Source organism: Prionailurus viverrinus, chromosome B3 (assembly GCF_022837055.1).
Source record: "Prionailurus viverrinus isolate Anna chromosome B3, UM_Priviv_1.0, whole genome shotgun sequence".
NCBI lineage: Eukaryota > Metazoa > Chordata > Mammalia > Carnivora > Felidae > Prionailurus > Prionailurus viverrinus.
The window spans coordinates 20,351,898-20,376,951 of NC_062566.1; the positions used below are offsets into that span (position 1 = coordinate 20,351,898).

The window sequence follows — 25,054 nt, forward strand, 5'->3', positions numbered from 1 at the left end:
GATTTCAATGTAATGAATCAAACTTTCCATCCCACTTAAAGGCAACGATTTTCTTTCCAAAAAAAGAAAAATTGTACATGGAAAATGTTACAATGCAAGTCACAATGCCAGTTAAGTGCCAGGAAAAGTCACACACATCTGTTTGACTAAAGTCTGTCACGGCAAAATGAAGAAAAGAATGAGGATGATAACAATTACAATATGGAATGGCACTGCCTAGGTTTCTACCAACTAGCCACAAGGAATATCAGGCAATTTAAGAAAAGTGCTCTTTTTAAGAAAATAAATAAATGCTATGTGTATCTTGAGAATGCTGAATGGACAGGAAACATTTGTCCTTATTTGTCGTTTACAGGAGACATTTTGAAACGAATCACTTGGATTTATGTTTAAAAATGGTTTGCCTGTCCTGAAAGCATCCCAAGAGAAACCACTGTCCCCTCCCAATAACACTCACTTCCTGCATTGCCTTTTTGCCTCAGATTGTTCTGAGTTTTTGGAGTCAATAGATTTCCCGAGCCACTGTGCATTGAAGATGACCTAGATAGAAAGAGTGGATGGATTCTGTAACTGAAATGAGAATGATGTCCAACTTGGCACAGGGCGAGGGGAGAGGCCCCATCTGTGTCTCTGCCCCAGCACAGAAAAAGGATATGGCCACATCCTTGGAGTACGCCCCAGGGCCTCCCCCTCCACCCAACTTACTGAACTGCTAGGTGAGACCACCCGAAAGAGGCTGGTGGAATGGTGGAACAATGAGCCCAGACATCACAGACAGGATGCCACTGAGCATCAGCCATGCTAGCCTCCCCAGCCACAGCTGGCTTGCTACACATGTCAAGAATCCCAAGGTCACATTTTGACAAAGGATGGAAAAGAGGAATCAAACACAGACTCTTCTGAACTTGATTTAAAAAAAAAAAAAACTGCTATTAGAAGTATACAAAAACAAAGGGTGGGATAAAAGAGTGGTGAGAAGTGAGAACAAAGGGCTCAGTTCAGTGGTCTGGTGACAGCTGGGTTTCCTTCCATTTCATTAACCCCTCTGTTACTGGATCCTTTGGGGGGCAGAAGGTTCCATTCAGAAAAGCACTGGAGGTGGGAGAAGAAAAACAGGAAGAGACTGGAGAAGTGGGATGCCCAGGGGGGTCCTGAGCATTGGTAGGGGCAACCTTTTAAGACCCAGACCACCCTCATGTCTGTTTCACACCCTGGGGCCTTTCTAGGAAAGTCCTATAGTTTCTGAAAGATGGAAAACCTGATTGGGGGTAAAAACTAAGGCAGATTTCCACATGGATCTAATGTCTTGACTGTTCTAAGACCACAGATCATAACACCCGGAAAGCACTCTTCCGAGGAGTCCTGCATGGCACATCTCTGGAGGAATGCGTCCTGGCAGCTCAAGATTTACTTTCCTTTTGAAAACCAAAGACTTACTTTAGGTTGTTTTTTTTTTTTAATTTTCCTAACAGTTAATAAGCAAAAATGAGAATTTCAAAGATACCATTAAATGGATCAATGAATTAAACTTACCTGATGTGGGGTTTTTAAAAAATTTTTTTACATTTATTTATTTTTGAGAGACAGACTGAGACAGAGCACAAGTGGGGGAGGGGTAAAGAGAGAAGGAGACAATGTGAAACAGCCTCCAGGCTCCAAGCAAGCATTCAGCACAGAGCCCGAGGCAGGCCTCGAACCCACAAACTGCGAGATCATGACCTGAGTTGAAGTCAGTCATCCAACTGACTGAGCCACCCAGGCGCTCCTGATGTGCTTTTTTAAAATCTTTTTTTAAAATAATAAATCCAATAATAAAATCAGATGCATAAAATACACCACACTGCTTTCTACTAAGCAAATAATGCCTTAATTTTGCTATTTCTCTATAACGCTTTTCCAGTGAAGTGCATTTCTATGAAGACACTTGGGCCAACCAAGGGTATCCCTAGATTATCAGGAGTCCATGAGGTACTTTCAATATTTTGAAATGCTTTCCAAAAACTGCCCATTTACCCATGATAAAACCACACAGACTAGATGACACTTAAAGTTCCTTGTTTGCGCTGGAAGTACATCAATTTCAGTGTAACAAACAATGTTAGGAAACATTTTGACCAAAAAATCTGAATAACAATAGAAATAACAGTAGTAGTAATAATCATAATAATGAGTTATGGATAACCTCTTCAACACCTGCCTGCCTGCCTGGCATTGCTCCAACCTTTTGTGCATCATCTCACTTAATCTCCCTCCTATTTAAATGAGGACACTGAGCTGAAGAGAGATGCAGCCTGCCCAGCATCTAACTATTGTCACATCTAACTGTTGGCAAGGGTTCAAACCTTACTGAAGGGGTTTTAATTATCCCTCTTTGGCTTAAAATGGGCAGAAGAATTTGTTGTTACCTAATGAAAATAGTTTGGTAGGCAAAGTATTTCAAAATACAGTATTCCCAGGGAAAAAATAACCACAGAGTGTATATCCAAGGCAATGCCTACAAACTGTACTCCGGGAAAATGCAAAACAAACTAACAAGGAAAGCCAAGCTAGAGTATTCTAAAAAAGCAAAATCAACATAGCATTTCCATTTTTTCCTATTAGTTTTTTCAATGCACTATATATATAGCAAGGTAAGTCTTGTACAAGTAAGTACATTGGGCTCCCCTGTTTCAGGGATTCAACAAGCAACTGGAGCAATCCATTATGAAGGGCAGGATCCTAATGTTACATAGCCCCTACTCAATCTTCCCAAGTAATCCAGAAACACAGATAAGAGCTTACTTTAAAAGTCTCCCAAAAATGTTTTCAACCAGGGCCTAAACTGGCCTTGGTGGCAGGACAATTCTGTACAGGGTGGGACTATCCAGAGCAAAGCAAGTATATCACATACCATTCAGCACCCTGGCCCATGAATACCAAATACCAGGAAGACCAGCAGTCATTGTGATAGCTAAGTATTTGCAAGCACATCTGGAGGCAGTGCTGCCCCCAGACAGGAGATACCTGACCCCTTCCAGGAAGATGGAACTTGCAGAGTTCATGATCACAGTAATAAATAACCATTAGAAGAGGATCCAGCTATACCACAGCATGGAAAACCAGGACACTGGGCTTCAGAAACCACTGAAAGCTACAGAAGAAACGCATTAAAAAACAACAAGGCTTCCAATCCAATTAAAAAAATGAACAAAGGATCTTAACACACATTTTTGAAAGAAATACAAATGGTCAACAGGTACACATAAAGGTGTACAACATCACTAATCATTAGGGAAACAAAAATCAAAAACTCATGAGTTCATGAGTTCAGGCCCCACATCAGGCTCTGAGCTGACAGTACAGAGCCTGCTTGGGATGCTCTCTCCCCCTCTCTCTCTCTGCCCCTTCCCTGCTCTCCCACAAACTCTCAAAAAAAAAAAAAACCTTAAAAAAAACTGTGTTGTATAAATTTGAAAGTTGTTAAGAGTTCTCATCAGAAAGAAAAAACTTTTTTTCTTTTTGCTTTTATATCTATATGACATGATGGATGTTAACTAAACTTACTGCATTAATCGTTTCACAATATATGTAAGTCAAGTCCTTGTGCTATTAAATTGATGCAGTGCTATATATCAATTATATTTCAATAAAACTGGGGGAAAAAATAAGAAGGCCCTTTCAGGTTCCAGAAGTATGCTAGGAGATGTTTAATATGAGCCAGGGATACAGACCAAAAGAAATGGGTGCAAGTTATGTCAAAAGATTCAAGAGCCAACTGGATTGGCTCCTATTGACCAGGGAATATTACAATAATAACCACAATAAGCCCAAAACCAATAGATTGTATTTAAATCTATGAATTCCAGGAGCACCTGGGTGGCTCAGTTCGTTATGCGTCCCATTGGGGCTTAGATCATGATCTCACAAGCCATGAGATCGAGCCCCTCATCAGGCTCTGCGCTAACAGCTCAGAGCCCAGAGTCTGCTTTGGATTCTGTGTCTCCCTCTCTCCCTCTGCCTCTCCTCTACTTGTGCACACATTCTCTCTCTCTCTCTCTCTCAGAAATAAACAAATACTAAAAATAAGTAAATAAATCTATGAATTTCATAGTAAATAAATCCATAGTAAATAACAAACTTTTAAAAGCTAAATGCCCCTTAGGAAAAGTGGTTAATTCTAGAACCAGAGCAAAGAAAATAGAAGATAAAACTGGAATATCTTATAGAGTAAGAAAGTAAGAAAGAGCTCAAGAAAGGTTAGGGACATGTCAAGGAACAGAAAAGCCTGACTGAGAGAGCTCCCAATCACCAAAGCTGGAACAAAGTGAGCAATAACGAAAATTACAACAGTATTCAATCACAACCTACAGAATAAACATCTGCTAGTCTGCACCTATATGAATAAATGAGTAAATTAACAATGAAGAAGGAGGGGCGCCTGGGTGGCGCACTCGGTTGGGCGTCCGACTTCAGCCAGGTCACGATCTCGCGGTCCGTGAGTTCGAGCCCCGCATCAGGCTCTGAGCTGATGGCTCAGAGTCTGGAGCCTGCTTCCGATTCTGTGTCTCCCTCTCTCTCTGCCCCTCCCCCATTCATGCTCTGTCTCTCTCTGTCTCAAAAATAAATAAAACATTAAAAAAAAAAATTAAAAAAAAAAACAAAACAATGAAGAAGGAAAAAAAAATGGCTCTTCCAAGAATTCTACTTCATAAATACAGAAGGAAAGAGGTAGGGGGAAAGTCACCATTAGAACACCACCACAATTATTACTGCAGGCAAGATCCACCTCCGGGTCCTAAAATTGGAGGGCAAAATTTTGAGAAGTAAGATACCTACATAGTCTCAAAATATCTACCCTACGATACTTATTTTTTACAACAGGAAAAATAATAAATCTACAATGGAGAAACCCAGCAGACACCATCCTAAGAGATCAAAATTAGTGTCATCAATAAAAGATACATGGACATCATATACGCCCTGATATCATATAGTGAGAAGGCAACACTTCAGTAGTATTCCTGCCAAAAAGCCAGTCTCAATCTAATCATGAGAAACACACCAACACAAGCTAAGGGAAATTGTATAAAATAACTGACCAGTAGGTGGGAATGACAGAATGGCAAATGAGGACCTCCATATAAATTTGCTTCTCCATAAGAGCAACACTGGCAAAATTTCCAAACTAACTTTTTCAGAAGCCTGGATTTTAACAAGTAAGGCTAGCCACAAGCTGAGCAGAGTTTATTCAAGAAAGACCGTTGAACCTCAATAACCATACTAGGATTTGTGGTATTTTAACTTGACCTATTCCCATCCCCCTCTCCCTAGCTCCACAGTACCTATGAAAATCACCTGGCCTGATGCCACCAGAAAAGGTACATGGAGTTCAGAGTTCCTCAAAAAGTCCCAACCCCAGAGCAGTGTTGTAACTGGAGCTGATTTGGACCTCGCTCTATGGGAAAAGCCCTATACCCAGGGCATCCATTGAAAATAATAAGCAGCAACTGTTCAACATTGCAGTTACCTGAAGGTGATACACCAGTTGAGGCAAAAAAGACAAGCGTATTTTTTCATAATTGTCTCTTCTCCTATGTGGATTTAAAAGACAATGCCATAGAGCAATAATTATAAATCTGTGTTGATAGACTTATAATGTATAAAGATGTAAATTTATAGGATACTAATAGCACCAAGGAGGGGGAGAAATAGAATTATACTGACCAAATTTTCTAAACACTAGGAAACTGTTAGTATTAATGTGAACTACATTATTTTAAATTAAGATGCTACTTATAATTCCTGTAGCACATAAATATAAAAAAAAGAAACAACAAGGAATTAAAATGGTACACTAAAAATGTATTTACTTAAAGAAAACAGTAACAGAAGTCTATGGAACAGAAACATGTAAGAAATCACATGTATAGAAATCACATAGCAAATTGGCAAACATAAATCCTACCTTGTCAGAAATTACATCAAATGTTAATCAAAAGGCAATCAAAAAGCAAAAATTGCAAGAATAAAATTTTTGAAATACATAACTCAATTATATGCCAACTTCAAGACAAACACTTTAGATTCAAAGACAAAAATAGGTTGAAAGTAAAAGGATAAGAAAAGATATACCATGGAAACAGTAACCAAGAAAGCTGGAGTAGCTATATTAATTTTAGATAAAATAAATTTTAAGACAAGAATTGGTATAGACAAAGAAATGCATTTTATAATAATAAAAGTATCAATCCATCATTAACACATAAAAATTTTAAAAACCTATGTATCTGACAGCCCCAAAACACACGAAGCAAAAGCTAACAGAAGTGGAAGGAGAAAAACAATTCAACAAGAGTTGGGAAACTTTAAACACCCTACTTTCAAAGATGACTAAACCAGTAGGCAGAAGATCAACAAGGAAATAGAAAATGTAAATAACATTTTAAATCAACTAGACCAGGGAGCCTGGGTGGCTCAGTTGGTTAAGCCTCCGACTTCAGCTCAGATCATGATCTCATGGTTCATGAGTTCAAGCCCTGCATCCAGCACTCGGCTGTCAGCACAAAGCCAGTTTTGGATCCTTTGTCCTCTTCTCTCAACCCCTGCTCACTCTCTCTCTCTCAAAAATAAACACTAAAAATATGTTTTAAAATAAGTAAATCAGCTAGACAGAACAGTAAATCAGCTAGATATCTATACAACAGAATATACATTTTTCTCAAGTACACAGGGAACATTTCTGAGATTAGATCATGAAACAAGTCTCAACAAATTTAAAGGATTGATATCACACAAAGTATTTCAATCGAATGAAATTAGAAATGAGTAACAGAAAGAAATTTGAAAACTTCACAAATGTGAAAATTAACAAGACATTACTAAATAACCAATTGGTCAAGGAAAAAAATCACCAGGGAAACTGGAAAATACTGAGACAAAGAAAAATGAAAATATGATACATCCAGTGTTACGGAATGCAATTAAAGTAGTTCCTACAGGGAAATTATTGCTGTCAATACCTACATTAACAAAGAAAAAATGTCTCAAAAAAATAGCCTAACCTCCTACCTTGAGTACCTATAAAAAGATCAAACTAAACCTAAGGCAAACAGAAGGAAGGAAATAATAAATATTAGAGTAGAAATAAATAGAGAATAGAAAAATAGAGAAAAATCAACAATACAAAAAAGTTGGTTCTTTGACAAGATCAAAAGAATCGTAAAATCTTTAGCTAGAATAACCAAGCAAAATTAAGAAAGCTCACATTGTTAAAATTAGTAATAAAAGATGATACATCACTACCAATCTTACAGATATAAAAATAATTATAAGGGATGATTATGAACAGTTGTATGCCAACAAATAAGATAAATTTAGATGAAATGGATGTCCTAGGAACCTAAAAAAGTACCACAACTGACTTAAGAAACAGAACATCTGAATGTACCTCTAACAAGTATTGAGATTGAACTAGTGATTTTCAAACTCTCCACAAAGGAAAGCCTAAAGTACTCTTCAATGTTGAATTCTTCCAAACATTTAGTGAAAAATTAATACCAACTCTTCACAAACTCTTCCAAAAATGAGAATAGTAGCAATGAAGCCATTATAGTGTTTTCTTTAGAGCAAAACCAAAGATACCCACACACTCCAATATCCCCAATAATATAGAGATGCAAAAAGGTTCAGCAAATACTGTTAAACTGAATCCAACAAATTATAAAGGAATATTCTCCATGACCATGTAGGACTGATCCCAAGAAGCAAAACAGTTTTTTTTTTTTATTTTTTTAACGTTTATTTATTCTTGAGACAGAGAGAGACAGAGCATGAACGGGGGAGGGTCAGTGAGAGGGAGACACAGAATCTGAAACAGGCTCCGGGCTCTGAGCTGTCAGCACAGAGCCCGATGTGGGGTTCGAACTCACGGACCGCGAGATCATGACCTGAGCCGAAGTCGGCCGCTTAACCGACTGAACCACCCAGGCGCCCCAAAAGCAAAACAGTTTTAACATATGAAAATCAATCAGTGTGATACACTGTATTAATTTAATAAAGGACAAAAGCCACATGATCATGCCACTAGATGAAAAACAGCATTGAACAAAATCTAACACTCTATTTAAAAGAAAAAAAAAAGTTCAGCAAGGTAGGAATAGAAGGGAACTTCCTCAACCTGATAAAGGCATTTATATAAAAGCCAAAGCTAGCACCATATTTCATGGGAAAAGACTGAATGTTTCTCTCTCATATCAGGAACAAGACATGATTGTTTAGAGAAAATCCTAAGGAATCCACAAAGCAAGTACTAGCACTGATAAATGAATTAGCAAGGTGGCAGGATACAGGATCAATATGCAAAAGAACTGACCCACTCCAGAAAGCATTAAAGGAAAAACTGTTCAAATCTGAATTTTTAAAAAACTTAATAGCTTTGTGCTAATGTTAATTTCTTAGTTTTTACCACTGTAGTACAGTTAAGTAAAATGTTATAGTTAGAAGAAGGTAGATAAGGCATATACAGGAATTCTGCACTATTTTTGCAACTTTCCTACAAATTATATCAAAATAAGGTTAAAAATTTTAGAAAGCCAATTGGTTCCCATCAGAAGATCCTGGGGATCCAAACTGAGCACTTATCTCTCTTTTCCTATGATCTGTACCACTAGGAAACCAGGTAGTTGATGAGGCGAAGGGTCTTTTGATAAAAGTATTCCCAATAATAAATGAAAGAATTAGATCATCAACATTTGGCATCCAGTAACAAATTAATGGATGTAGGCAATGATCATCAATGGCTGCTAACACCAGAAAAAGAGGGACAAAGGAATATTATGTTCCTCTTGATAGAAGTGCACAACACCATCTATGAATGTGGTTTTGACCAAAAAAAGAAAAGAAAACCAAATCTGTACCTGAGGAAGTTCTGACAAAGCATCCAGACCAATCTACACTAAACAGGAATTACTGTCCAAAGAACATGTCACGTGATATCGCAGGAAAGTAAGAGACAATATTCAGGCCAAGGGAAAACCTACAGTATAAATAACTCAATTTATTCAAAATAAATTGCAAGGAGGAAAATGAGAAAGAAATGGTTTAAGAGGGGGATGTCCACAGATTAGAGACCTAAAAGATCTATCAGCCAATCACAGTGAGACCTTATTTGGATCTCATTCAAACATACAGATAGAAAAAAAAAATATGGTATTTATGAGACAAGTGAAAATCTGAACACAGATTAGAGGCTTAATAGTATTAAAGAATATAAATTTAAGTATAATAATTATACTGCAGTTTAGTTTTAAAAACATTGCAGGGTACCTGGCTGGCTCAGTCAGTAGAGCATACAACTCTTCATCTCAGGGTTGTTGAGTTTAAGCCCCACATTGGGTGTAGAGATCACTTAAAAATAAGATCTTTAAAAATAATAAAAATCAGGGGCACCTGGATGGCTCAGTCGGTTAAGCCTCCGACTCTTCATTTGGGATCAAGCCCCACATTGGGCTCTGTGCTGACAGTGCAGAGCCTGTTTGGGATTCTCTTTCTCCCTCTCTCTGACCCTCCCCTGCTCTCTCTCACTTGCTCTCTCTGTTTTAAATAAACATTTAAAAATGAAATGAAATGAAATGAAATGAAATGAGTCATTGCTTTTATAAAGATAAATAATGAAGCATTTACAGAAAAAACTATCTGGGATGTGCTTCAAAATAAAAGGGAAAGAGGGAGTGGGTAGGACAAACCAATGTTGGCCATGAGCTGCTAACTGTTGAAACTGAAGGATGGTTCATTACAAGTGCAATTCTCTATATGTGCGAATAGAACGAAATTAGAAATCTATAACAGAAAGAAATTTGGAAAATGCACAAATATGCAGAAAATAAGACATTCCTAAATATCTAATGGGTCAATGGAGAAATCATAAGGAAAATTAGAAAGTACTTTGAAGTGAATAACATTTTCAACTATTTTTTAAAAAATGAGGCTTACTTCTCCTACAGGTAGGGGTTGCAAGTACAAAAATGACAATAAAAGTGCAGCCAGAGCAGAACTGTGGACTTAAGCCGTGGTGCTGCTGTCTAAGAGGGAGAACTTAGGCAAGCTATCTATTTCTTAAAGCCTCAGTTTCCCCATCTGTGAAATGGGGGTGTAAAAAGTAAAGGGGATGTAAAAAGTAAAGGGGCTATTGGTAAGACAAGATGAAGTTATGGCCTCAGTGTTCTCATATGTGAAAAATGGGGATGTGAAAATATGGCTGTTGTTAGGTAAAGATGGAATTACATGTACAAAACACTTGTCTCCTATCAACAAGTAAAAAAGAACTGCCCCATGAACAAGACTGCCTTCTGAAGGCAACCAAGATTGTAGGGAAAGAAAGGGTCTTTTTCTACAACTTGACAACCATGAGTGCAGTCACAAATGACACATGGCAGGTGTCAAAAGAAAAACAACTTCTAAAAACCAGGTGAATGGCAATGTCCAAATATTATCCAAGTGTCCCCCAGCCTGGCATGTGTGAGGGGCCTTAAAGAGGACATTCATTATCTGAGCATGTTCCTGTCTCCTGGATCTTATCCTGGTGTCTGCTTTTGTGAATCTTTTACTCCAAATAAGATAAAGTTGCTATGCTTCCAGGGAAAAGATGTTTCTGCTGCTGACATGAAGGCAAGATGTTTCCTGCCCAGGAAAGGGAAAGGAGAAGGAAGACAAGATAAACGAACAGAAAACAAAAGGAAAACTTTGCTGGGTTTCATTTCAGGCTCTTCTGAAAAAACAAATCATGAAGACCAGGGTAAGCAGGTTGGGACAGATAAACCCAGTGAGCTGGGGAAATGAAGTGAGAATCAAAGGAAAGGGAACAGACAAAATTAGAGCAATTCCAAGATAAGCATTAGAGTACCCCTTGATTACCTGTTTTCCCACAAGATAATGGAAAGACACCAAGGCACCATACTCAAATACAAGTACAGAGCCCAAATGACTCTGGAAAAAGTCATCTCAGATTATTTCATGCAGAAACTCTGTTTCCACCATTCTGGAGACAGACATTGGAAGGTGTCATTAAGACTAAGTCATTTAGGGGCGCCTGGGTGGCACAGTCGGTTAAGCCGCCGGCTTCAGCCAGGTCACGATCTCGCGGTCCGGGAGTTCGAGCCCCGCGTCAGGCTCTGGGCTGATGGCTCAGAGCCTGGAGCCTGTTTCCGATTCTGTGTCTCCCTCTCTCTCTGCCCCTCCCCCGTTCATGCTCTGTCTCTCTCTGTCCCCAAAAAATAAATAAACGTTGAAAAAAAATTAAAAAAAAAAATAAAGACTAAGTCATTTAAGTCATTATACAGGGGGGAGGAGACAAGATGGCAGAACAGCATGGAAGATTTTTTCTGTGTCTTGCATCCATGAAATACACCTAGACCAACACTGAACCATCCTACACACCTAGAAAACTGATCTGAGGATTAATACAACGATCTGCACAACATGAACCACAGAACTCAGCAGGTACACAGCAGGTAGAGGTGAACTGGGGGAGAGAAGCTGCAGAGGGCAGGGAGCTGCTTTTGCGTGCAGAGAGACGATGGGGGGGGATGACTCTGGAAAAAGCACCCCCCCACCCCCCGCAAAGCAGCTGGAGAGAAACTGGAAAAGTAGAAACAGCCATAGGGCCTGAACTAAAAAGGGAGAAAGGAGAGGGTTTAAATTCCATTAATAGTATAAACAGGGGGAGCACAGAGTCTGAAACTCCTCAGCTCGATACCTGGGAGTGCTCTGGTGGGAAGAGTGAATCCCCAGGAAGAGAGTTGAGTCCAGGTGTCTTCTGGCCACATGGGGAGAGGTAGTTCCCCCGATGGGAGAATACCTGGTAGAGGCTGTGTGGGTACCCCAAAGGCAAGGCCCCAGTGGACCGGGGAGAACAACCACATCCACTGGTGCTACAACGTCGTTCAGGGTGAAGCCTGGTACCAGATGTGTATTGTGATTTTCCATAATCCCTAAGACGCTGCTGCTACACTATCTCATGGACTTTTTCTGGGTCGGGTGCCAGCCCGTCTCTGGGCATCAGTAGCAGCACAGTCCTGCAAACATTCCTGGATGCGGCCTGCACCCAGCCATTGCTTGGTGAGACCCTCCTGCAGAGGGGCAGAATGGGTCAAAGACACAGTCCCTTAGAAGTAAGGGGTCGGGAAAAACAGCTGCATCTGAGACAAAACTCAGGAGGGAGGGTCTGCCTGGGGCTTGGTCACAGACTGTGTAAAAGTGGGGAGTGGAAGGAAGCCGAGGACAAAGGACAGGTGCGCGACTGCTGATTGGGGTGAACAGAGTTCCCATACTAGAAACTGGGTAGCTGGGTGATGCCATTTTCACTGCTCCCACGCACACGCACCTACAATTGCCACAACAATCCACCCCAGAAAGCTAAGCAGCGCCATCTAGTGGAAAATGGAGCCATTACACTAAGCCCTGCCCAACTGGGCCAACCTCACTCTTCAGGAACAGAAGTCTCTCCGCCTGCTTAGTTTATGGACTATAAAGCACTTCATAGTTTGACTTCTAGGGGAAAACAAAGTAATTTCAGTCATATTTCAGTCTGTTTGCAGGTCGATCTATTCAATTTTCTTTCGTTTTTTTTCCTCTTGTTTCTTTTCATTTCTTAAATACAGAAAGAGAAGAAACTCATTTTTATTTTCTATTTTTATTAAAAATATTTTTCTTTAATTTTTTCTACTATATTTTTTACTTTTGTGTAAATTTTTTTCAAATTCTATTTTACCTCCATCATTTCATTTTACTCTACTTCACCGTGTTCATTTATTCAAAGTTTCAAACAATTTCCTTTTTTTTTTCCCCCTTTTTTCTCTAATCTATCAAGCCCCTTTGACCAGCCAGACCAAAACACACCTAGGATCGAGCATCTTTTATTCGATTTCTTTTTGTGTGTTTGTTTTTAATTTTTTAATTTTAAATTTTTTTAATTTTAATTTTTTTAACCTCATTCTTTTTCTCCCTTCAAAATGATGAAATGAAGGAATTCACCCCAAAAGAAAGAGCAGAAAGAAACGACAGCCAGAGACTTAACTAACACAGATACAAGCAAGACGTCTGAACCAGAATTTAGAATCATGATAATAAGAATACTAGCTGGAGTTGAAAACAGATTAAAATCCCTTTTCACAGAGACAAAAGAAGTAAAAGTTGGTCAGGATGAAATAAACAATGTTACAACTGAGCTGCAATCTTGAATGGATGCCGCGGTGGCAAGGATGGATGAGGCAGAACACAGAATCAGCAATATAGAGGGCAAATTTATGGAGAATAATGAAGCAGAAAAAAAAAGTGGGAGATTAAGGCAAAAGAGCATGATTTAAGAATAAGAGAAATCAGTGACTCATTATAAAGGAACAACATCAGAATCATAGGAGTCCCAGAAGACGAAGAGAGAGAAATAGGGGTAGAAGGGTTACATGAGCAAATCACGGCAGAAAACTTTCCTAACCTGGGGAAAGACACAGACATCAAAATCCAGGAAGCACAGACAACTCCTGTTAGATTCAACAAAAAACAACTATCAACAAGGCATATCATAGTAAAATCACAAAATACTCAGGCAAGGAGAAAATCATGAACTCAGCAAGGGAAAAAAAAAGTCCTTAACCTACAAGGGAAGACAGATCAGTTTTGCAGTAGACCTATCCACAGAAACTTGGCAGGCCACGAAGGAGTGTGGCAGGAGTGTGGCAGGATGTATTCAATGTGCTGAATCAGAAAAATACGCAGCCAAGAATTCTTTATCCAGCAAGGCTGTCATTCAAAATAGAAGGAGAGATAAAAAGTTTCTGAGACAAACAAAAATCAAAAAAGTTTGTGACCACTAAACCAGCCTTGCAAGAAATTTTAAGGGGGCCTCTCTGAGGGGAGAAAAGATGAAAAAAAAAAAAAAAGACAAATGAAGACCAAAAGCAACAAAGACTAGAAAGGACCAGAGAACACCACCAGAAACTCCAACTCTACAAGCAACATAATGGCAATAAATTCATATCTTTCAGTACTCACTCTAAACGTCAAAGGACTAAATGCTCCAATCAAAAGACATAGGGTAACAGAATGAATAAGAAAACAAGTTTCATCTATACGCTGTTTACAAGAGACCCACTTTGACCTAAAGACACCTTCAGATTAAAACTAAGGGGATGGAGAACCACCTATCATGCTAATGGTCAACAAAAGAAAACCAGAGTAGCCATACTTATATCAGACAATCTAGACTTTAAAATAAAGACTATATCAAGAGATGCAGAAGGGCATTATATCATAATCAAGGGGTCTACCCACCAAGATGACCTAACAATTCTAAACATTTATGCACCAAATGTGAGAGCACCCAAACATATAAATCAATAAATCACAAACATAAAGAAACACATTGATAGTAGTACCATTGTAGTATGAGACTTCAATGCCCCACTCACAGCAATGGACAGATCATCTAATGAAAAAAATCAGCAAGGAAACAATGGCTTTGAATGACACACTGGACCAGATGGACTTAACAGATATATTAAGAATATACATTCTTCTCCAGAGCACATGGAACGTTCTCCAGAATAGACCACATAATGGGACACAAATCAGGCCTCAGCAAGTACGAAAAGATCAAGATCATACCATGCATATTTTCAGACCACAACACTATGAAACTCAAAATCAACCACAAGAAAAAATGTGGAAAGGTAACAAATACTTGGAGACTAAAGAACATCCTACTAAAGAATGAATGGGCTAATCAAGAAGTTAAAGAGGAAAAAGTATATGGAAGCTAATGAAAATGATAACACCACAACCCAAAACCTCTGGGACGCAGCAAAGGCAGTCATAAGAAGAAAGTACATACCAATCCAGACTTTCCTAAAGAAGGAACAAAGATCTCAGTACACAACCTAACCTTATGCCTTAAAGAGCTGGAAAAAGAACAGCATATAAAACCCCAAACCAGCAGAAGACAGGAAATAATAAAGATTAGAGCAGAAATTAATGCTATTGAAACCAAAAACACAAAACAGATCAATGAAACCATAAGCTGGTTCTTTGAAAGAATTAACAAAATTGATAAACCACTAGCCAGTTTGATCAAAAAGAAAAAGGAAAGGCCCAAATAAATAAAATCAAAATGAAAGAGATCACAACCAACACAGCAGAAATAAAAACAATAATATGAGAATATTATAAGCAATTATATGCCAATAAAATGGACAATCTGCAAGAAATGGACAAATTCCTAGAAACATATATACTACTAAAACTGAAACAGAAGAAATAGAAAACTTGAACAGACCCATAACCAGTAAGGAAATCGAATTAGTAACCAAAACTCTCCCAAAAAACAAGAGTCCAGGGCCAGATGACTTTCCAGGGTAATTATACCAAACATTTAAGGAAGAGTTAACACTTATTCTCTTGAAGCTGTTCCAAAAAATAGAAATGGAAGACAAACTTCCAAACTCTTTCTATGAAGCCAATATTACCCTGATTCCCAAGCCAGACAGAGACTCCACTAAAAAGGAGAAGTATAGACCAATTTCCCTGATGAACATGGATGCAAAAATCTTCAACAAGATATTAGCCAACTGAATCCAACAATACAGTAAAAAAATCATTCACCATGACCAAGTAGGTTTATACCTGTGACGCAGGGCTGGTTCAATATCCACAAAACAACATGATTCATCACATCAATAAAAGAAAGGACAAGAACCATGTGATCCTCTCAATAGATTCAGAGAAAGCATTTGACAAAATACAGCATCCTTTCTTGATAAAAACCCTCAAAAAAGTAGCGATAGAAGGATCATACCTCAAGATCATAAAAGCCATATAAGAAAGACCCAATGCTAGTACCATCCTCAATGGGGAAAAACTGAGAACTTTCCCCCTAAGGTCAGGAACAAGACAGGGATGTCCACTCTCATCACTGTTTTTCAACATAGTATTGGAAGTCTTAGCCTCTGCTAAGACTTTCACTCTTCACAGATGATATGATACTCTATATAGAAAACCCAAAAAATTCCACCAAAAAGCTGCTAGAACTGAGTCATGAATTCAGCAAAGTTGCAGGATATAAAAGCAATGCACAGAAATCGGCTGTATTCCTATACACCAACAATGAAGCAACAGAAAGAGAAATCAAGGAATCGATCCCATTTACAATTGCACCAAAAACCATAAAATACCTAGGAATAAATCTAACCAAAGAGGTGAAAAACCCATACACTGAAAACTATAGAAAGCTTATGAAAGAAATTGAAGAAGACACAAAAAATTGGAAAAATATTCCATGCTCCTGGATAGGAAGAACAAATATTGTTAAAATGTAGATACCGCCCAAAGCAATCTACACATTCAATGCAATCCCTATCAAAATAACACCAGCATTCTTCACAAAGCTAGAACAAAAAAATCCTAAAATTTGTATAGAACCAGAAAAGACCCTGAATAGCCAAAGCAATCTTGAAAAAGAAAACCAAAGCAGGAGGCATCAAAATCCTGGCCTTCAAGCTATACTACAAAGCTGTAATCATCAAGACAGTATGGTACTGGCACAAGAACAGACACTCAGATCAATGGAACAGAATAGAGAACCCAGAAATGGACCCACAAATGTATGGCCAACTGATCTTTGACAAAGCAGGAAAGAATATCCAATGGAATAAAGACAGTCTCTTCAGCAAGTGGTGCTGGGAAAACTGGACAGCGACATGCAGAAAAATGAACCTGGACCACTTTCTTACACCATACACAAAAATAAACTCAAAATGGTGAAAGACCTAAATGTAAGACAGGAAGCCATTAAAATCCTTGAGGAGAAAGGCAAAAACCTCTTTGATCTTGGCCACAGCAACTTCGTACTCAACACATCTCCGGAGGCAAGGGAAATAAAAGCAAAAAAGAACTATTGGGACCTCATCAAAATAAAAAGCTTCTGTACAGTGAAGGAAACAATCAGAAAAACTAAAAGGCAACCAACAGAATGGGAGAAGATGCAAATGACATATCAGATAAAGGGTTAGTATCCAAAATCTATAAAGGACTTACCAAACTCAACACCCAAAAAACAAATAAGCCAGTGAAGAAATGGGCAAAAGACATGAATAGACACTTCCCCAAAGAAGACATGCCGATGGCCAACTGATACATGAAACAATGCTCCACATCACTCATCATCAGGGAAATACAAATCAAAACCACAATGAGATACCACCTTACACCTGTCAGAATGGCTAACATTAACAACTCAGGAAACAACAGATGTTGGCAAGGATGGGGAGAAAGAGGATCTCTTTTGCATTGCTGGTGGGAATGCAAGCTCATGCAGCCACTCTGGAAAACAGTATGGAGGTTCCTCAAAAAATTAAAAACAAAACTAACCTACAACTCAGCAATTGCATTACTAGGTATTTATCCAAGGGGTACAAGTATGCTGTTTCGAAGGGGCACATGCACCCCAATGTTTATAGCTGCACTATCAACAATAGTCAAAGTATGGAAAGAGCCCAAATGTCCATCGATGGATGAATGGATAAAGAAGAATGTCCACCGATGGATGAATGCCATCGATGGATGAATGCAGTATTACTCGGCAATTAAAAGAATAAAATCTTGCCATTTGCAACTACATGGATGGAACTGGAGGGTATTATGCTAAGTGAAATTAGTCAGAAAAAGACAAATATCGTATGACTTCACTCATTTGAGGACTGTAAGACCCAGAACAGATGAACATGATGGAAGGGAAGCAAAAACAATATAAAAACAGAGAGGGGGACAAAACATAAGAGACTCTTAAATATGGAGAACAAACAGAGGGTTACTAGAGGGGTTGTAGGAGGGGGGATGGGCTAAATGGGTAAGTGGCATTAAGGAATCTACTCCTGAAATCATTGTTGCACTATATGCTAACTAATTTGTATGTAAATTTTAAAAAATTAAATTAAAAAAATTTTTTAAAAAGACTATATTTAAGTCATTACAAAGGGAATGGAGGCAAAAGGGGGGGAAACATTATACAATGACTCAGGCAGAGTATGGAGCAAAGGGTCACAGGGCAAGGGAGCCAGAAGGGGAATGCAGACCTGGGTTCAACAGCCCACTTGACAACTTAGGAAACAGAGTGCGGGTGAGGCAGGGGGCTTATGCAGCACTCCCACCTCAAGTTGTACCCTTAGGAGACCTGCTCTGTTTCTGGGAGCAGGGAGCAGGTTTTCCTGTTTAATGAAGTATTACCCACTTCCCTTAAAAGTGAAGACAAGGATGAGAGTGCTTTCTTACATGCATGGTCCCTGCTTCTTCCCTTTGGCTCTCCTGGGCAATATTCCCTTCTCGGAATGTTGCTTCTTCAACTTCCTTATCAATGTCCTTCTCAGACAACTACTCTCTGCTTTCCATCACCACTCTCCAGGCTGATTCTGTGTTCCCATGTCCTCTCCTCCTTCAGCCCTGCCAATCTTGCACCCTTCAACCATTTGTTCCCCTCTCAGCCCAGGCCTCTGGTGACACCAGCCTTGTCCCAGATGGCTGCTCAGTAAGCCCCCTTTCTTTCCACCTGTGGACCCTCTGGCCAGCCACAGCCAGCACCAAAATGGTCTGTATGACCAAGAAGGCCTTTCTACACCCTCCCCAACCCACTAGACCACAAATGCGTGATGCTCAAACTGACCATTTCTACCAACTGGGAGGTCACTGATAGGACCCGACCCCCAAGATCACCCACCTCTCTATCTCTCTCATCCCACTGAGCATGGCTCAGGAGAATTTTTCTAAATACCACAGTATGAAATCCATGAGAGGATACAATGGGCTCAGGACATGGAAGCAAAGGACTGCTTGTCAAACTTCTGTGTGTTAACAAAGCTTTGATGAAGACACCAGCTTTCCCACCTCCACAGGCTAGAAAGCATGGGGTGGGGGCTGGGGAAGTTGCATTTCTCACAAGTCTGATGGGGATTCTCATAAAGAAGGAACCCTAGGACTATGTTACTGAGAGAAACACCACATAAATAACTGACACACTGCAGGCTACAGTCATAACACAGACATGTCCAAAAGAAGCCACCATCCAGAGACGGTGTCAGCAGATAAGGCTTCCCCAACTAAACTTTGTTCATGTTCTGCATTTACACATTCTTTGACTAAACACCCCTCTGCACATCAACCAGAGAAATGATGCAGCACAGAACAGACCTTGACTGCTCACAACTGTGCTTCCCATTGTCTCTCTAGTAACCAAAGGCACGGAACAAACTTTGGCCTGACATAAAATAAGTCATCTTCTGGGCCACTCTGGCTGGTCCCAATGCCAGGCACCTGAGATCCTGGGCTTCAAGAATGCACCTTACCCCCCCCCCCCAAAAAAAAATTATGGCCTGGCTGCAGTCTTAGGCTGCCCTGACCCTGTCACGTGCCCCACCACCACCACCACCATCCTGTGTTCTCTCAACTGTGGCATCTGCCCTTCCCGCCCCTTGTCTGGCCACATCCTCCCTGGTCCTCACTCATGCCCTCCTCTGGGAGGCCTCTCCTCACCTGCATCCTGCAATGCTAGGCTAGGAGCCTTGTCCTGGCCCCAGCCCATGGACACGTCCTGCATAGTGCAATCAATCCCCACAGTAAGCTCCAGGCGAGACCCAGCCTCCTCCTTTTCTATCCCAGGGTGTGGCTAGGGCCTGACATGGTGAGGAGCAACTCAGGGCACTGGTTTGAGTCAAAGCACAGAACTTTCATGGCAGCTACACACAGCCTGGAATGCAATGGGTGCACAAGTCACCATTCTCAGAGGACAGGGGAGGGCTCAGAAATCCACATTACTCACAGCTCAGTCCTAAGAACACCAATCACAGACTTTCTAGGCCTGGAAGAGTTTGGCTTCTGAACAAGGATGACTGTCCTCCAGATAGTCTTCGTCTCCACAAACAGCTACCACCCCTCTTGCACATGGGACTTTCCTAAGGAGAGGGTCCCTTCTCTGCCCAGGAAAGCATTCAAGAAATTCAACTTGGGAGCTGGGAGACATTTAGCAACTTCTGCTGAAAGCACCATTATCTCTGAGGACCTGCCCCTGAGGTCCTGAGGTACTGATTATTTAAGAATCCCAGTCTGGTCAGGGTAGAAGGTGAGGAGAACATGGACAGGTGTGGTCCAAGGGGAAGATGAAGGTTTCAAAATCCTATGAAACCTTTTGAAGTCAAGTAAAGAGAACTGCGTTTGGGTCCCACTCTATTTTCTCATCTGCACATTTGGGGTGATGGTGGTTTTAAGGGTCAAATGACTTAATGGATTAAAAACACTCTGTCAACTGAAAATATACTATATTTCCTGAGGCCTAAGTATTTCTGAAAAGGAGGCTACCGGAGCTACTGGCTCACTAATAACAGGAAGTGGTGTGTGTGAAGACTCAAACCTGCGACAGTCCCACCAGAGTTCTGTCTTGCAGAAGGCAGATGTACAGCTCCCAGAATCCTCACACTAGGGACACAGGATGTCTGTGTAATAGATGCCCCCTCCCTTATTAATCTCAGGCTTCTTGTGAACAAGAGCCAGAAAATCCCACAGCCCTATCCACATCATGCTTGCCTACTGGGCAGTGGGTGCCCCTTGAGAACAAGAGAGCATTACTCAAAGTATGAGACATCATTAAATAAGCATCACTTCTGTGCTAATTAAACACTCAGATTCCTGGGTCCAATCCCAGATGGGTTTGGTCAGAAACACTGGCGATGGGAGCCTGAGAGTTGTAATTTTTAACAAACTCCTCAAGTAATTTTTATATAAATTTAAGAAGCACAAGCACTACAATGTTGGAAAAGCTGTAAAACTGACAAGACCTGGGTTAAATTCCAGTACCACTTCACTACATAGCAGCTGTGTGGCCTTGGGCAAGTTACTTAACTTCTCTGAACCTCAGTTTACTCATTTGTAAAATAAGTATGAAGCACAACCAATGTTGCTGGGAGGGTCAGAAATACAACTCTGCATCTAAGTTATCCTAAAAAGTAGGAATAACCATGACTCCCATCTTTTAGGGGAACAATCTGCCACTGAGAGCACAAGGTATTTCCTAGAAGCCCCTCACATGTGACAGAAGCCAGACAAGAGTAATGTCCTTAACTCAGCGGCCCACATCAGCCCCCTACACCAGGATTCAAGCAAAGTGAAGAGGAGGGAAAGATGGGATGAGCTTTGGAGAGAAGTCCAGACCATCTGCCTTCCTGAGGGGTTGGATTGTTGAGGTGGGCTCAGCTACTGGGCACAGCTCCAAGATGGATCTGGAGTGGCTCTTTGGGGGTGGATAGTCTAAAGGGAGAAAAGACACCAGTCACTCCGAGCCTGAGGGTCCAAAACTCTGGGAAGGTGCAGGGAGTGAGAAAAAGCCCAATGGAACGACATTCCCTAATACCAACCATGGGCAGGGCTGGAAAACCCCTCAAAGCCTCAGTCTTTACGTTTAGAAACGGGCTAATTTTTAGAAAATTAACAATAAACAGTCAACTATGGAATGGTGCTCAGTGGGTGGCCTGCTCACAGCTCACATCAATGGATGGCAGCTGCTATTATTACCTCTGCTTTTTTAATATGTCTGTGCTGGTCACACCAAAACTTGGTGGCAGTTTCACTGTTGTTCCAAGAAGAGATGTTACCTAAGCCTGAGCTTTAGGTACCTGGGTTGGTTGCTAAACTTGTTAAACAACCTATCCTAGAGAGCCTCATGGAAGACTGGGGCTAGGACTTCAAACCAGAGCACGGGGGGGGGGGGGGGGGGGGGGCGGTGGGGGACGGGGGATGGATTTCCCTCCTTTTTACTTAAAAGGCGGGAGCGGTGGGGATGAGGACGCCCAGCGGCCGCTGGATTCCAGTCCTGGGATCATTCTGGTTCGGACGCGGCATCTCAGTGCCAAGCAATCAGGGACAGGGTACCCCCCCGCGCTCCCAGGAGCAATGGAAGTCGGACCCTTCGCCCCCACTCGAGCGGCTCTCTGGGCACACCCCGCCCGGTGCCATTCACACAGAGCCCAACACCAAGTTATCGGAGAGCCGTGGCCCTGAACTGACCCCGCGCTCCACTGCTCCGAGCGCCCAACTCACCGGCTGTAGACAAGGCAGCCCAGGTGGTTGATCTCGTGGTCCGAGCGGTGGCGGCTGTAGTCCTCCCACAGGTCCTTGAAGGCCGTGACAGCCAGGATGAAGAGCACGGGCGCCAGCGCCAGGCCGGGCTGGAAGGCATTCACCGCCGGCACGAAGTTGAGCAGCGCTATGAAGACGAAGTACACATTTGCCAGGCGGTGGAACTGCTCGAACAGGTTCTTGGGCAGGAAGGACAGTAAAGTGTACTTGGTGGTCTTGAGCCGGTTGTCTGCCAGGTGCTGGGTGCCCCCGCGCCGCCGCCGCCGCGCACCCTTGGTCGCGCCCGCCGCGGGGTCCTCGACGCCCGGGGGCGGCAGCAGGTTGGAGCGCACCACGCGCGTTCTGCCGTCCCCACGCCGCCGCCGCCGACGGCGACGACCCGGGGACCCGGGCTCCTGGGCCGCCGCCGCCGCCAGATCCCGCTCCATGGCCGCGTGTCGCCGCGCCCGGCTCCTCCGCCGCTCGCGCCTGACCGCGCCAGCCTCCTAGGTGATCATCGCCGGCGGCTCGGGCGCGGCGGCGCGAGCTCCCAGCCTGCGGGACGCAAGGAGACGGCGGTCAGCGCCCGCCCCGCCCAGCCCGCCGGTCCGCAGTCGCGGCAGGGCGCAAGCGGGGCGGGGCGGGGCGCGCGCCGCATAGAGACCCCTTGTACTGGCGCCCTCCCGGCCATTTCCGCCGCCGCAGCTCCTGGCCCCGCCTCGCGCCAGGGCTGGAGATACCGTAGATAGCGGGAAAGAAAAAAAGCCAGAGCTGGAAACTTAGAGCAGTTTGGTTTCGTTTCCCAGAAGCATCAGTTCAGTCCCAGAACGTTAGGAACGCGCCTTGTCTCCGGTAGGAGAGAGGAAGCTGCAGACTGTGAGAGAAAAGGCACCGCAGTTCCCTGGCAGCTGCCAGGCTCTTCTTGGGCCAGCCCTGCTTCCTGGGCCCAGGACTAGGAAACAGTTTGGGGACCCGGGTTAGGAGCCTCCTTCTGGAATCAGCTAGAATCAAAATCCAAATGAGCCATGGCATACCACTGCTCCAATTTTTGAATCTTATTTATCGAGAATATCTGCTTTAGGGGAGAGCCTAAGAAGTCGGAATTCCGTTGCCTCTACGCCCTTCCCTATCCCTGCTCAACCTCCACCTACTTTCATATTCACTTCTTCGGTGAACTTTTTCTTTTCCCTTATCATAGCCGCCTTTCCTTACTTCCCTAAATAGGCTTTTTTTTTCTTTTTCTTTCTTTCTTTCTTTCTTTCTTTCTTTCTTTCTTTCTTTCTGTCTCTTTCTTTCTTTGTCTTTCTTTCTTTCTTTCTTTTTTAATTGAAGGGAGGACTATTTCGCAGTGGAAAAGAAAGACAGGTTTGCAAGTATATTTTTCTTTTCCTCTCTGGAAAACCCTGAGAGCTAAAATATCCCTGTGTGCTGCAGTTTTGAGGTGGCCTTTATGAGAAACTGTGACAGGGAAATGAAAGTGGTTGTTGGGAGGGCAGGTGAAGACCAGCGGTGGCAGAAGTTTGGGGCAAAGGCTACCTTTAGTACTGATGGGCAATTGGAGAGGGGAGCGGGTAAACGATGGGTGTAGGAGAATATGCTGGGTATGGCATAAGATATGGGGGAGTCCCCACTCCTGCAGTAATGCTCTCCCCCAGATATACCACAGCTGTGACAGTTAGCCTTCTGCTTTGGAAGTACAGAGATAAGAAGCAGAGATTCTTGCTGAGGAGACTCTGGCTGGGAATTTGGGTGAGAAGAGCCATTATGGGCACTGTCTGTCTGTGATTCTGAGAGCTGTTGGCCTCCTCCTGTAGGCCAGCCCCACCTTTCTCTTCTTGCATTGGGATACTCAGTCATTGCCCAAGAGACCACCTTAGCAGCCTCTGCCAGTGCTGGGTTCATCCCTCCCAGGCCTTCTACAAGTCACTTCCTAAACTTTACTCAAATCATTTACCTATTCCCCATGATACTCTTACCTCCTGTACCCTGGTCAAACACCATCCAGCCATGCCAGGGTCTCACATCTCTACAGGGAGCCTTGCCAAAGACCACAGTATTTATCAGAATCCAGCATAAGGAGGGTAGAGTGACAGGTACTAAGAAAATGATGCATGCCATATATCAAACCTCTCCCCTGTGCCATTTCTAGGGGTATAATATTAATGTGTAGAGGCCTGGGTCAGAGAAAGATTTGGCTAAAGTACCTGCATTTTCAGGGAAAGAAATCAGATCTCACAATGAACCAATGGCATCCCAAGATGAGTCTTAACAGCAAATGAAGGACTACAACTTCCCTGGTTTCCAAGGACTAAGACCTCATGGACTCTTCTTTTCCTCCATTACCTAACCCAGTGAGGCCCGAGGGCCTCTATTTCCATAGATGCCTCCATCCCTGTAGGTATCCCCAGTGTGGCCCCAACCCTCTGGGAGGGTTTCCCTGCCTCCCAGTCTCCTTGCTTCAGCCAATCCACATGTTGACAAAGTGGTCCCTTGATCTCCTGGACCCCTTCACTTCATTTCTTTACCCTGGAGCTTACCGGAGTCCCCTGTTGCTTACAAAGTCAAATGCTGACTCCTCAGGCAGAGGTCCTTTGAGGCCCTCAGGGGAACTGTCACCAACTTGCTGATTTAACTCCACCCCTCCCTACCCAGGCCCAGGGCAAGAGGTTTCCTTACCCTTCTCAGAACAGGCCTTGTTCATTCCCATCTACATTCCACTGTAAGGTTCCAAGATTCCATGAGTCACACTGCAGCTCCTGAAGCCTAGAATCTTTCCCCACTTGCTCTTCACTGATCCAAATTCAGTATTTCCGCTAAGTCCTCACTCAACTCATCTCCCAGAAGGTTTCCACACTGCATGATCCATTGAACTTCATGGAATCACTTCTCTTCTGACTTATGTGCATTGGTATGTAAACCTCCCTTAGATTGC

General features: G+C 42.3%; 1 protein-coding gene across 3 annotated transcripts in view; it reads right to left on the bottom strand.

Moving 5' to 3' along the window:
* Positions 1-24,821, bottom strand: part of ATP10A (ATPase phospholipid transporting 10A (putative)) — a 206,326-nt gene extending 181,505 nt beyond the window's left edge. For 2 of the 3 annotated variants that reach the window (XM_047863205.1, XM_047863203.1), the window contains exons 1-2: positions 24,799-24,820; positions 22,105-22,677 (exon numbers count right to left, since the gene is read on the bottom strand). In XM_047863205.1, the coding sequence (XP_047719161.1) occupies positions 22,105-22,571 (467 nt within the window). In that variant the 5' untranslated portion in view covers positions 22,572-22,677; positions 24,799-24,820. Of the gene's footprint in view, positions 1-22,104; positions 22,678-24,798 lie in introns of all 3 variants that reach the window. The other variant, XM_047863204.1, reaches the window with a different exon arrangement.
* Between the last annotated feature and the right edge of the window lie 233 nt (positions 24,822-25,054).